This window comes from Procambarus clarkii, chromosome 53, assembly GCF_040958095.1.
Source record: "Procambarus clarkii isolate CNS0578487 chromosome 53, FALCON_Pclarkii_2.0, whole genome shotgun sequence".
NCBI classification, from domain to species: domain Eukaryota; kingdom Metazoa; phylum Arthropoda; class Malacostraca; order Decapoda; family Cambaridae; genus Procambarus; species Procambarus clarkii.
In genome coordinates this window covers 5,107,616-5,123,482 of record NC_091202.1, presented here as the reverse complement: position 1 = coordinate 5,123,482, position 15,867 = coordinate 5,107,616, and the positions used below count along the sequence as shown (strand labels likewise).

General features: G+C 34.7%; 1 protein-coding gene across 1 annotated transcript in view; it reads left to right on the top strand.

Moving 5' to 3' along the window:
- The window catches only part of LOC123752042 (organic cation transporter-like protein), a 137,816-nt gene extending 127,029 nt beyond the window's left edge, over positions 1–10,787 (top strand). Inside the window, exons 7-9 of the mRNA XM_069304662.1 lie at positions 663–810; positions 9,051–9,247; positions 9,800–10,787. Coding sequence (XP_069160763.1) covers positions 663–810; positions 9,051–9,247; positions 9,800–10,019 — 565 coding nt within the window. The 3' untranslated portion in view covers positions 10,020–10,787. The remainder of the gene's footprint in view (positions 1–662; positions 811–9,050; positions 9,248–9,799) is intronic.
- The last annotated feature ends 5,080 nt before the right edge of the window (positions 10,788–15,867 follow it).

Genomic DNA, 15,867 nt, shown 5'->3' with positions numbered 1-15,867 from the left:
AAGGTTTTAATGTCACATAATGGGTCCAAGAAATGACCATAAAAATATTTTATGATACATCAGCAATTTGCATTTGGGATAAGTTACATATAATTTTGATTTGCAGCAGTAGAAAGTTTACAATCAAGTGCTTACCTACAGTAAGGAAACTTGGGATACTTGTCTAAGATTAAATACGAATCTTCTCTACAATTTTTACGTTCTTTACTTTGGAAGATGAAAAAAATACTCCCTGAACTTCCTTTTACTTTTATTGAGCCTGACACGTGTCATTCAAGGACGTGTTTCGCTAAAGCCCTTCAACATCATCAGAGACAGAGGGAAAGTAATGTAAATTAGCAGGCTTGTCAGTTTACATACCAGGTAGGACGAGCTGTTACCCAGTCGAAGGGCATGGGCAGTCCTGATCTGCGTTCCCATTGCTTGCTTGGGACAGTAGGTGTGGTGCAAGCTAGCAGTTCTTTCTTGGTCTTGTAGATGGATTAAAGAATAAGCTAGCTTGGCTCAAGAATATGGCAAATGAATAAGAGTGAAACTGGCTGTATATAAATAATAGAATCGTATTGAGTCAACATATAGGCTTTTAGCAGTTTTCTTTATTCTTAATTTTGTTTTAAGTTTTAATGTATTATTTTGTCTTGCACTTAAACTTTGTGGTGAAGGATGTTGCCTGAGTCCCCCCGCTGGCTGATTCTTCACAGCCAGTACGAGGAAGCCATCAAGATTCTCCACTGGGCTGCAAAAGTCAACCGGAAGACACTGCCCTCAGACGAAATTCTCATCACTGCCTTAAAGAACATAAGGATGAAGGTGATGTTGTTTGTGGGAGTACAGCTCCAAAGTTTTTAGTGTAATTTATTTACAAATTGGAAAGTATCGCCGTAGCAGTCAGTTTCAACGACGGCGAATCTAGGAGTGTTCTAAATGTTGTCTGAATATGATTTGTATGTAAATGAAAATTTCTAAACAAATATGTTCATATAAATTCGTGATTATGCAAGCCAGTGGATGATGTGTGTCATTACAAATGACTTGTTTCCTCGTGGACCAGCACGTTCTCCTAAGGTTCCCAACGTCAAGAAATTATCGGACTAAAGTGCCCTTATCCTAACCTACCAGAGGACACAAAACAGAAAATGGGACAATATGTTAATTTCTCGAGCCACTATAATTTTCTAATACAAAAATTTTTGGCCTTAGATAAAGTATGCGTCAAAATGCGACGCTCCATTAGGTGGACGGGTTGTCATAAGTCTCCTCACACCATTAATGATAAGGATAATGGAACAGGCTGTTCATATATTTTAACAAGAGCATGCAACTTCATGATGGTATAAAACATCAGTTAAATTAATAACTGTGCATTACTACTGTACTACTACTCAGATGTTTCACGACATGGGGGCAATAAACATAATTAATATCTCAACAGGAAACTATGAGCTTGGAGAGTGAAATTTGCATAATTCTACAAAGTTATAATTCAGCGAAATCACTGGGTCTTAATAGACGAGTTGCATCCGTGATAATAGCCTAAGTTACCTGTGCAGAAATGGGCTCACATGGACTGGACATTAAGTCATCAATTTCTGCAGCATTAATTACTCTTTAATAAAAAGAGTTTTATTTAGAAAATGATGCGGGATAATGATATTTCGTTCTGGAAACAGATCCAGTCATAGTCTGCCTCGACAGTCTTGCAATAATTCGGCAATAATTTATATAAATAATACAGCCATTATCTGTATATAATGCATTATGATTCGGTAATATATTTGGTAGAAAAAGATGTAGCCACAGTCTATATAACAGGGAGCCGGGCACTCTGTGTAACAAAGGCAGACAGTGGCAGTCTATATAAGTCAACCATATTGTATATAACATGTAGCTACAGTACAGAATGAATGCAGAGACAGTCTATACAGCAAGAAGTAACAGTTTATATAACAGATGCAGAGTTTATTTCAATCAAAAATTCAAAATCAAAATGTTTATTTAGGTAAGGTACATACATAAAAGAGATTTTACAAAGAGTGATGGATTTATAGTAAGGGCTAGTACATACTATGCCTAAAGCCACTTTTACGCAAAGCGTTTCGGGCATAAAAAACTTAAATGACTAAAGCTTAATACTAATTGAGCATAAAGAGTAAAATGAAAACATGGAATGAAAACATAGCTGAAAAAGCAGCACAAATACAATTCTGTCGACAAACAGCGCTCTTTAAAAAAAACTGACATTGGATGACATTAGAGAAGTAAGGTAGGTTACAGGGAATTTATTAGGTATAACTTCGTTTTTATCTTAATTAAACTGGTTGAGAGACGTACAGTCTTTAACATGGTTGGGAAGGTCATTCCACAATACGGGTCCCTTGATTTGTAGAGCATTTCTAGTTTGATTAAGTCGTACTCTAGGTATATCAAAACTGTATTTATTTCTGGTGTGGTGCTCATGGGTTCTGTTACAACCTTCTATGAAGCTTTTGAGGTCAGGATTGGCATTACAGTTTAGCGTTTTATATATGTATAATACACATGAGAGAATGTGCAGTGACTTAATGTCTAACATATTCAGAGATTTGAGTAGGGGTACCGAGTGATGTCTGGGTCCAGAGTTGGATATTGTCCTAATAGCAGCTTTGTGTTGAGTAATTAGAGGACGTAAATGATTTTGGGTAGTAGAACCCCAAGCACAAATACCATAGTTGAGATATGGATAGACGAGGTAGTAATAGAGAGTCACCAGGGCAGGGCGGGGTACATAATATCTGATCTTAGAAAGAATGCCAACAGTTTTTGAAACTTTTTTTGATATATTTAGAATGTGTCCCTGGAAATTCAGCTTGTGGTCAACGAGAATGCCAAGGAATTTGCCATCTAATTTGTTACAAATTTGGGTATTGTTTATTTTGAGATTTATTTGATTAGAGGATTTATTGCCAAACAGAATATAGAAAGTTTTGTCAATGTTAAGGGTGAGTTTGTTGGCAGTTAGCCAAAGATGGACTTTATTTAGCTCAGTATTTACTGTGGCATTTAGAGCAAGGGGGTCAGGACTGGAGTAAATGAAGGTTGTGTCGTCAGCAAATAGAATTGGTTTGAGGTGTTGGGAGGCATTTGGAAGGTCATTAATGTAGATGAGAAAGAGGAAAGGGCCAAATATGCTGCCCTGAGGAACACCAATGTTGATGGGTAGGGTAGGAGAAATGGAATTATTCACAGAAACATACTGGAGCCTGTCAGTAAGGTAGGATTTGAGGTATTGCAGGGAGTGTCCTCTGACTCCATAATGATGTAGTTTAAGAAGAAGGTTTTGGTGGTTGACAGTGTCAAAAGCTTTACACAGGTCCACAAATAACCCAACAGGGAACTCATTTTTATCAAGAGCTGTATGAATCGAGTTAAGCATACTAATAAGTGCATCGTTAGTGCTTTTTTTGGGTCTGAAGCCATATTGGCAAGGGCTAATTATATTGTGTTTGGCTAGATATGAGTAAAGCTGCTTATAGATTAGTTTTTCAAATTTTTTTGACAAGTTTGGGAGGATTGATATAGGTCTGTAGTTGTTAACATCTGTGAGATCACCACATTTGTGGACAGGCGTTACTCTCGCTTTTTTTTAGAATATCTGGAAAGGTTTGGAGTTCAAGTGACTTGTTGAAGAGCAATGCAATAGCAGGGGCTAAAGATCTGGAGGCTTTTTTGTAAATTAAAGTTGGTATCTTCTCAAGGGCACTAGACTTGGTTTTAAGGGAAAGGATTATCTTATTGACGTCAGTGGAATTAATAGGCTTTAGGTACAGAGACTGTGGATAGTTACTTGTGAGATAGTCCTTAACATCAGTACTGGAAGATGGAATATCATTTGCAAGGGATGACCCAATGGAAGAGAAAAACCTATTGAACTCAATAGTAGAATCTGAAGCTGAGAGCTGACCATCGTTATTGGAAAGGAGTGTTGGTTTGTTATTTAAAGTCTTCTTTGATCCCAATATTTGTGAAATTGTGCTCCAAGTTTTTTTAATGTTGCTCTTTATTTGGGTAAATTTATCTTCGTAGCATTTAGTTTTGGCTCGTCTAATTATCTTAGATAGCAATAATGAGTAATTCTTTGAGAATTCTTTGGAGACAATTCCTAACCTATACTTCTTCTCAAGGTCATGTTTTTTATTAATTAATTAATTTATTTATTTATTTATTTATTTATTTATTTATTTATATATTTACAAGAAGGTACATTGGGTTTGTGAGAATACATTGGATAGTACAGTATTTACATTCTTGTAAAGCCACTAGTACGCACAGCGTTTCGTGAGGTCAATATTAATATTTCGTGAGGTCAATATTAAAGTTCCCTGCGATTATTAGATGGTTTTTGTTCAGTCTGATATCGAGTATTAGATTTCTAAGGTTTGAGTTGAATTCGGAAACATCAGTGTTAGGAATTCTATAGACTGCACCCATAGACAGGACAGACTCGGCCCCCTTGACTCTGAAGCTGGCGAAGATATACTCCCCACAGCAGTCTCTAGTTCTAATTTCTTTTAAGCATGTTAGTTCTTAGTGGTAGTAAAGAGCAGTGCCACCACCTCTCTGAAGTTGACGACAGTTGTGAATTGCCGAGTAGTTAGGCATGTTAAAGAGTTGAGTAGTATCCTCTTTCAACCATGTTTCAGTAAGTATAATAAAAGAGAATTTGTTGTCAATAGTTTCAATCAAGGCACTAACATCATCGAAGTGTTTACCTAGGGATCTAACGTTCAAGTTGATTACAGAGATATTGTGATTATGAGTTAATACATTGTTTACATCATGTGCTGCAAAATATCTGTAATTTAGATCATTAAAGTGATGATTGTCATAGATAGTGGATAAGAGGTTTAGTTCTGGGTCTATACTTGTCTGCATAAAAAGCTGATTGCAGGAAAACAATGCAAGAAAGGCAAATTACATGGATTTAATGGATTTAAGTATTCCCTTTGTAAGCCAGGGATTGTTAAGCCTTTTGGTTGTGACTTGTTTTGTAAGCATAGGACAGTGGGTGTTATAAAGACTAAGAGTTTTTTGAAGAAAAGATTGCACTGCTAGGTTGATGTCCCCTATGTTACCTAACTCGGACTCCCAGTTGACATTATCAGCAGCAGTTATAAAACTTGTTTATAGCAGTTTCATTGTGCAGCCTAAAACATAGAAGGGAATACTTAAACTCCCTTCACTCTAGTGGTGGTTTGCTAATGTTAGTTAAGAGAAATGTGGGGTAATGGTCTGTAGTGCTATCGGTGATTATACCTGAAGTAAGGGGAGAGGTTATGTTTGTCCAGATGTGATCTAGAGTCGTGGCAGTGCTATCAGTGATTCTAGTAGGTCTAGTGATTAAAGGTATGAGGAAGCAGGAATTCATACAGTTGAGGAAGCTAACAGCAGTAGGATGTTCAGGCTCGCAGAGGTCAATATTAAAGTTCCCTGCGATTATTAGATGGTTTTTGTTCAGTCTGTTATCAAGTATTAGATTTCTAAGGTTTGAGTTGAATTCGGATACATCAGTGTTAGGAATTCTATAGACTGCACCCACAGACAGGACAGACTCGGCACCCTTGACTCTGAAGCTGGCGAAGATATACTCCCCACAGCAGTCTCTAGTTCTAATTTCTTTTAAGCATGTTAGTTCTTGGTGGTAGTAAAGAGCAGTGCAACCACCTCTCTGAAGTTGACGACAGTTGTGAATTGCCGAGTAGTTAGGCATGTTAAAGAGTTGAGTAGTATCCTCTTTCAACCATGTTTCAGTAAGTATAATAAAAGAGAATTTGTTGTCAATAGTTTCAATCAAGGCACTAACATCATCGAAGTGTTTACCTAGGGATCTAACGTTCAAGTTGATTACAGAGATATTGTGATTATGAGTTAATACATTGTTTACATCATGTGCTGCAAAATATCTGCAATTTAGATCATTAAAGTGATGATTGTCATAGAGAGTGGATAAGAGGTTTAGTTCTGGGTCTATACTTGTCTGCATAAACAAACTGATTGCAGGAAAACAATGCAAGATAGGCAAATTACAAAGTAGAATTAAGCTATAAAAGGGGGAAAAATTTATAAACAATACTGTACAAAACAAACACAAAATGAACAACAAAAGAAAAAAATGAGGTAGCTTACAAGGGGCTTACAGGGGTACAATGGAGTAAGGGAGTATGGCGAGGCTAGGCAACCTAGGTAATAAATGAGATTAAAGAAAAAACATATAAACATGGGCTATACAAAACAAAAGATATAGAAATACAAAACAAAGATATAAACAAGACTATACAATACAAAAACAAATTGAGCAAAAAAAAAGAAAAATGAGGTAGATTGCTTACAAGTACTCTCAGGTACACTGTAAGTAACAATTTGCAATTTGAGATACAGGCAAAGCCAGGGGTACAATGGAGTAAGGGAGTATGGCGAGGCTAGGCAACCTAGGTAATAAATGAAATCAAAGAAAAAGTTGAATAATAAACATAGGCAAATTTAAGCTAATGATTATTAACTATAAATAGTTCAGTTATGACTGTATAATTAATAAGACCTGAAGAAATATTAATGCACTCAATTAATTAAGTTCAGTAAATGACTAGTTAAAAGTTAAAAATTAAGTCAAAAAATGAAACAAGGAGACTTAGGATACCTAGCCCCACTAGTTGACAAGGGGGTTAATTAAGGTAATTCATTGAGAGCGATAATATGGTGAGACAAACCACATTGGGAGAGGAAAGTGTTGAGGTTCTCTTCATTAGCAATTGTAAACATTTTGCCCTCTGCGGTTTTTCTCACCTTTATCAGTCCATCTCTAACGAAGCACTGATGAATCGCATCTGGGTTTTGTTGACGGATTAGACGCAGGCGGTAGAGGAGTTGCTGTCTGTTCCTAGTCAAGCACTCGTTGATGTATAATCCCTTCCGTTGGGATGCAGCTGTCCGGACAAGATGGGATTTCATGAACTGGGAAGTCAGTTTCAGGCGAATTTTCCGCTGGTTTTGACCTGATGGATTCTTTTTGCCTACTCTGTAGGAAGCAATAACGTCAGTTTTGTTTAGAATGAGCTGCAATTTGTTTTTTAAGAGACCCAGAGCTATTTCGACACAATTTTCACCTTCATGATCCACAGGTATATCTTGGGACGACACAATAACAGAGTCTAGCAGCTTTTGCTGGTCTTGTTCATCCTGGGAGACAGAACGTTGGGCTGAAAATGTACTGATACATGCAGTCATTTTGCTGAGAGCTTCCTCCTGTTTTTTTATGGCTTCATCAGTTTTCAGAAGGTTGTTTTCCTCACGGAGATCATTCGAGTCATGCTGGAGTTGGTCTTGGCTAGCCTTTAAGTTTCTAATATCCTCACGGAGGAGGGTTATTTCTTGTTGATGATGTTGGAGATTCGCGCGGTTCGCTAGATTCTCATTTAGAAGACTCAAGATGATAGCATTTTGAAACTCGAGGACTAGGCACAACTTTTTGAACCACTGATTCTCGGTCCAGTTAGGGAAATCCGGTGAGGGACCGGAAGCTCGCTTGAATTGCGTAAACTGGGATGTTAGCGTGTTAATAGGAGAGGGTTGAGAGGACACCGCTCCCTGGCTCAATGGGGAGGAGGGGAGGGCAGCACCGCCGCCACGGACCCCAGAGCTTTCAGACGGAGAAACACGAATGTTGTTAGAGTTGGCCGGGATGGATGCCTTGTTAAGGGGTTTGTTGCCCTTATTTCCCTGCGCAGTCACATTTTTAGGAGACATGATTGGTTAGAATGGACTGGGGGTATATATTGAGAAGAAGCTTACATCAGGCAGCGCGGTGGCGGGCAGCATGCACTGGTACTCACAGCCGTAGAGGATTGTTTTGAAATTTGTTTGAGATGGAATGAGTTGATTTTGGTTGGTTACTTTGGTTTTGCTATAACATGCTTGAACTCCATGTACTTAGCGGCCTGTGGGTGGCGGTCTACATCATCTGGTGGTAGTTTAAGGGTTGAAATACAGCTTAGAGTGAGGAGCGTAGCGTGCACTCAACCGCGTCAGTCGACAGACGAATGTAGAATATGCTTTCCATGCTTAACTATGGTGTTACTCCTTTCGTCATATTCACATTTTTTAATGGTGAAAGGCTTAAACATTTCATATACTATCATCCTCCCATGGCCTCTGTAAATATACCACAGAATGGCACCATATTTCTCACTTAAAGGGCATCCGGTTAAACTATTTTCAGTCATGTCAAAAACTTCGTTCATAAGTGTTTCTACGTTTATAATTGGGAGAATATACATAAAAAATACAGTACATTAATTACTTAAGTTACAGTAACAGCACGTAGACATTAATAGAATCATAATTTTTTGTTGGCCGTTTTGGACTTTTTGGTAAGCAAATTATGTCGATTTTTTAATAAGGCAATTTGTGTAAATAATAAGATTGATTGTTAAGTGAATGATCGTATCTACATTTACCATCGTATACTCAACATGTCAGTTTTTAAACAGTACTTTGATTTAAGCACGTATGGTTTTCCATTGTCGAGAATTTAACGCCTGTACTTACCGAGGCACTTGTAGGCTAGGCCAACTGCTCACCTACCCAAGGATGCAATCCACAACAGTTACCAATTCTGAGGTACCTAGTTATTGCTAGATGAAGGGGCATGAGGTGAAAGGAAAATGCCAAAATGTCTGACCTGTAGTCAGGTGTGAACCGATCTCGCTGACCGCTTCCACAAATTATAAACGGTACCTAATCTAATAGTACATTAACTAGAATATTAAAGAAATGTATGGAGATCACTTCTCATACAGACATTAACAAAATTTGACCATATGCTGCACTCTAAACAAGTGAAGCAGCCATATACGCTCTGCTGTACAAATTATAAGCAAAGTTAATCATTTCACATTCGGGATGCTTCCTCTCTGCTAAAATTGTTAATGTGATACATTTATGCTAAAAATTTAATGTGATACAGTAGATGAATATTACCTCATCCGTTTCACTGACCTCACTTGTGTGTACTTCAGGAGAAACCTACTAAAGATGATCAAGAATCCACGGCAGAAGTAACTTCCCCAGGCCAGTGGGTGGTGGCAGTACTGAAATACATATTCATATTGGTTACGGACGCTAAGGTGCGGATCAGAGCCTTAGTCGTCATCTACCTCTGGTTCGCTACTGGGATGATCTACTATGGCGTCAGTCACAATGCTGAAAACCTTAGGTATGTGTGACTTCAGTATTCCTTTCCATGTTTGGGTTATCTTTAGCTGGGTTAGTCTCTATTGAACAAAAGAAGCCCTTGACTCTATTAAAAGTGTCACTAACTGAAGGTAAAGATGTACCTGAAAGCCACCATGTCTCTATAGTGGCATCGATGGGGACAAGAGGCTGGCGGCTTGTGTGAGAGCAAATGCATGAGTGTGTGGGAGTCCCCCCCCCCCCCCCGCCTCCTCGAGTTGTCACAATGGATATAAAATAGTGTACTAAAACACAAGAACGTAGTACCCTAACCGAGCTACCAACACATAAAAAACGTGAATACGAGCCTCTGTGATTTATAGTATATCATATTTTGTCTGTTGGGGGATTATGACGTGAATAAGCGATGTATTTCCAGAGGAGACGGAGTGTGTAAGCGAGCGTGTGAGTGGGAGTTTATTTTGCCTGGCTAACAAAGTATCAAAGAAATGATTGTGCTAATGAATATTTATTTTAAGTATCGACACACCTGTACAGCCACCTGCATTAAGAACCTTTTCAATCGTTGCCACAGCGCTGATATCTACATATACTTTTTCCTGAGCGGCCTGTTCGAGGTGCCTGCCTACCTCTTCCTCCTCCCAGCGATCACTACCTTGGGTCGTAGGAAGACGCTCACTCTCCTGTTTCTGGCTTGTGGAGTTTCCATCTGCCTTGTGGTCGCCCTCATAATTATGCAGCAAGGTTTTTGTTGTGTTTTGCTTGACTCGTTCCTCCTCAGTTTGCATAACTAACATGAGTTTTGCATAACCAGAGATGTGTCTGTGTAAAGACGAGTGCTCGTCTGATTAATCAAATAACCATTTTGCTTCTGATCTAGGGTTTTCATACCCTCAAATTAAACAATATCTTGATGAGTTCCCTAAATCTCGCATGCTTCTTGGCACCCAATTTTCTAGCATACTCCTATATGATCTTGTTTCTGGTGTTTTATTTGTAAAACGTTTCCTTTTTTGTGCCTAATACGTTTTCTCATAACAACGTCCGACATTGTTTCCAACAAGGTAAAGCAGATTTTAGTAACCTACTCAATTTACACATTAATCTCGCACTTACCCTATATAGAAAAATTGCAAAGAATCCTGCATACACACACACACACATACTGTACATATATATATCATATATCGATTACACCAATCGACACAACATGGGTTTGTTAAAATCAGATCCTCCCTTACAAACTTGCTCACATTTTTGAAAACGGTCACCAGCTACTCAGACTTCCGGTAGATGTATTATACATGGATTTTGCAAAAGCCTTTGATAAAGTACTACATGAAAGACTGATAAGGAAAGTATAGGCCCATGAAATAAATTGTAAAATTTTAGAATGGATCAAACAATGGTTGAAGGAAAGAAAACAAAGGGTCCTGCTAAATGGAAACGAATCTGGATGGGGAAATGTGATATACAAAGGAATAGCCTTGTGGGATACCACAAGGGTCCTGTGACGCTGTGACGAACCTCGGTACCATCTATGATCCAAGTTCCGAGTTGAAACAGTTTAATCCCCCCCCCCCCCCCCCATTGATAATGTTTCCCATCTTCTAGTCTGTTGTTCTGGGTGATGAGATACTGGTAGTAGTAGGGGGATAAGGCTTAGTTCAGAGTTTTGGTTTGGGCCACTGTTTCCGGACCCCCTTAGCTAGTACTTTTCTTTTTAAATATACTCACTGTGTCACATAGTATTTAATAAATTCCCAAAATATACTCGCTGTGTCACATAATTTTAGGTAAAATTTTGACAGAGTTTTAGTACTCACTGCGGTCTTAAGGATTTCTTATGGAGAAAAATACTTTTTATATTATTTAAGATTTAATATATATTTGAGATTTAAAACATAGTTATTTTTGACGTAGTAAATAAGATCAAAACAGTTACTGAACTCCGGCTCATGTCACCTGCCTTAGTTTCTCTTACAACTTCGTTACTATCTACCCTATTCCCCTGAAATTTTAAGTCTTTTTTTTCAGATGCAGTACATAAGATCATAACAGCTACCAAGTTCCAGCTCATGTCCCCCATCTTAGTTTGCTCTTGTAACTTCGCCACTAACAGATCAATTGCCATGAGACTTAAAACCGCTGAATTTCAGATGGAGTAAGAAAAGAAAATAGAGCTACCGTGCTCCAGGTCATGTCCTCTGCCTTAGTTTAATCTTGTAACTGTGCTATTTACAGTTCAATTCGGCAAAATTTTAAACAGGTGTATTTCAGACTTAATAAGAAAAGAAAACAATGTTACCTAGTTCAGCTCATGTCCCCCCGCCTTAGTTCACTCCTGTATTATCAGTAATATTTCCGTAAGAATTAAAATATAGATATCTCAGTCTCATTAGGAACAAAATAAATAGTTACTGAGCTCTGGTTCCTGTTCTCTTCATTAGTTCAATGTTCATCAAGCATAGTTATTTCTGAGTAAGTAGGTAAGTGAGATATCTCCAGAAGCCAGGGAAAGGCTTAATCTACCGATGCCATGTCCTATCATTTTATGTACTCATAACCTCTTCTTCAATACTCATGTTTACTTAGCTGTGTACACACATACACAGGTAGGAATAACTGCTAACAAGCTTATCATTGTAATAATTATCAGCTCTCGCCAAGAGAGCTCTATTTAAATAGAGCTCTCTTTTTTCTCTTACACTGAATTTCCAAGTTATTTACTGTATGATTATTAGTATTCTCATTTCTCCTCATTCTACATCAATCCCTTTCTATATTGTTATGCTTCTAAATGTTCCATGAGCTAAAGTCTCATGGAGCAATGCTTCTTGTATAAAGAGCTATTACCGATAGTTTTCTTACCATTTTTTGTCATGACTCACTGCTAATCTCGTTAAACTTTCTTACAATTTTCCTCTATCATTTACATGTTCTCTCCATGTTCTTAAATTTCTCCAAATGTCTATTCCATAATTGTATGTTCTCTCCATGTTCTGCGAAGTTTTACAGCATGTTCTCTGTACAACCTGTTACACGTTATTCGTGTTCTAAGTCAGTTCAGTTCAATTCATGTTTTCGCATTTTCTCTAAGTTTTTTCATATTAGCCCCATGTTCTCAGAATTTTCTTACATATTCTCTACACAACTTGTTATACGTTATTCATGTTCTCAGCATGTATTCTGCAAGTTCAATTCATGGTCCCCGCATGTTCTCTGTGTTATTTTCATATTCTTATATGTTCTCCATTTGTTTCATAAACCAATGTACAACTGTTTCTGTCATTCAGTAACCAATTTGTTTATCACATATTATCAACAGCATTACTGTTTCCCAACAAATTTAATTAGTACAGTTCATGATTTTTTTTACATATATACAAATTATTTCGTTATTTACAATTTTTTCTATTTTTTTAATTACAAATTATTTATTTTAGTTATTACAAATTATTTAGTCAAATTATTTATTTCAGTTCATAAATTTTTTAGTTATTTTCACATTATTTGTTATAAAGCATTTATTTAGTTATTCATAGAGTTTATATTTTCAAAAACTTTGACAATATATTTCTGTTTATCAACTTAATAATTCCTACTAACACTTCTTAAACAAAACAAAAATATGCTTTATTCAGTAACAAATTTACTAAAACAATCTTTGCTAAACGTTTTTTAACTAAAATAGCTCTTTTTTTTCATTCGAAAAAATAGTCAAAGAATATTTCAACACTTTTCTTAACTAACATTATCCTTCATGGAGTAAAAAAAAATAGTCAAAGGTAATTTTTTCATAATATTTATGAACAAAAGTTACTCTCCAAGACATTTTTATGCTTCATATAATATTCTCAAAGACACCAAAGATTATCTCATAGACATCAAGATACACTCAGAGACATCAAAGGTAATCTCAAAGACACCAAGATACTCTTCGAGAGACCTAGACACACTCAGAGACATCAAAAATAACTTCAAAGATATCAAAGATATTTTCAAGGACATGAAAGATAATTTCAAAGACATCAAAGTCTCTCTTTGAGATATCAAGTTTTCACTCATAAACATCAATGTTACATTCAGTGACATCAAAAACACTATTTCAGACATCAAGGATGCATTCAGAAACATCAGGGATAATCTCTAAGAGATTTTTGCGCTCTAAAGAAACTTTGTAAGACAGCAATAATACATTCTCAGATAATCTAATTAATATTTATAATCTTTAACGCATCTTTATATAAAGGAGATACTCTTTAGAACTTCTTTGTGCATTAAATAAACTGTCACTGTTACAAATATTAACTTCAATAAATAAATAGTCAAGAGCTTCCTTTGATGTCTTTGTAATTGTCTTTGATGTTTCTGAGTGTATAGTGATGTATTTGAGATTCATCTTTGATGTCTTGAAGATTGTCTTTGAAGTCTCTGAGTGTATGTCCTGATGTCTCGAAGAGTATCTCTGACGTCTTTGAGATTATCTTTAATGTCTTTAAGTTTATCTTTTATATCTTTGCGATTATTTTTGACGTCTCTGAGTGTATCTTCATGGCTTTAAGTGTATCCTTGATGTCTCTGAGATTATCTTTGATGTATTTTGAAATTATCTTTGATGCCTCTTTGTGTATTTTTGATGGCTTTGAGTGTATCCTCCTTACATAAAGTAGGCATTAGAGTCTTATTGGAAGCATAAAGATGTCTTAGAGAGATTCTTTAAATGTACGAAAGATGTCTTAAAGAGTAACTTTAGTTTAGAAATATTATGAAGAAATTACCTCAGACTTACTTTCTTACTCCACGAAGCATATTGTTAGTTAAGAAAAGTATTGAAAGATTCCAATGACTATTTTTCGAAAGAAAATTAGTTATTTTAGTTAATAAATGATTCAAAGATATTACGCTTGACTATTTTCAGTTGAGTGAAGAGTGATTTTAGATAAGAAACGTTAAGAAAAGATTGTCTTAGTAAATTTGTTACTGTGTAAAGCACAGTTTTGTTTAAGAACAGTGTTAGTAAGGAATATTAGGTTGATAAACAGATATGCATCGTCATAGTTTTTTTTAAATAAAATCTCGGTAAATGACTAAATCATTTGTAATTAACTAAAATAAATAACTTGTAATACAGAGTAAGATCTTTGATGTAGTCATCAATTGTAAGTAATTAAGTAAATAATTCTATTTGTTGAGAAACAGTAATGCTGTTGATAATTCATAACAATGAACTAGTTACTGAATGACAGAAACAATTGTACATTTGGTTTTAAGATCCAAACAGAGAACATGCAGGAATATGAAAGAACACAGATAACATGCTGGGAACATGATTTGAACTTGCAGAGAACATGCTGAGAACATGAGAAGAAGTTGCAGAGGACATCAATAACGTAAAGAACATGTAAAGGAAACTTGTAGGAAAGCGTAACGAGCTGTGCTGAGAACATTCGAGAACATGTAAAGAATGGAAGAAACTTTTAAGAAAGTGTAACGAGCTGTGAGAACAAGTATGAACGTGCGAAGAGTATAGAGACGTTGTGTAAATATATAATAGGTGTTATACATTCTTACTGTTATTTATATATTTTTTCACCTCGAACGAAGATAGCTTTTGGAGAAATATTCTTCCAATTAAACCATGATGCAAGAGTATATATATATATATATATATATATATATATATATATATATATATATATATATATATATATATATATATATATATATATATATATATATATATATATATATATATATATATATATATATATATATATATATATATATATATATATATATATATATATATATATATATATATATATATATATATATATATATATATATATATATATATATATATATATATATATATATATATATATATATATATATATATATATATATATATATATATATATATATATATATATATATATATATATATATATATATATATATATATATATATATATATATATATATATATATATATATATATATATATATATATATATATATATATATATATATATATATATATATATATATATATATATATATATATATATATATATATATATATATATATATATATATATATATATATATATATATATATATATATATATATATATATATATATATATATATATATATATATATATATATATATAAAGTTTGTGAGGGTACCACCTCTGGTGCCAATGTGGGGACCCATAGCTTCGGAGAAGAAAATAAAAAGTATTCAGAGGAGACCTTGTGGTTTCTCACTGAACACTAATATTATCTTCTCCTACCACCCCCATTCTTTTGTATGTACACATATATATTTGCTTTATTTGAACTTTGTTACAAAAAAGGAGTTACATTCTTACTGTTATTTATATATTTTTTCACCTCGAACGAAGATAGCTTTTGGAGAAATATTCTTCCAATTAAACCATGATGCAAGAGTATATATATATATATATATATATATATATATATATATATATATATATATATATATATATATATATATATATATATATACATATATATATATATATGTATATATATATGTATCTATATATTTATATATATATATATATATATATATATATATATATATATATATATATATATATATATATATAT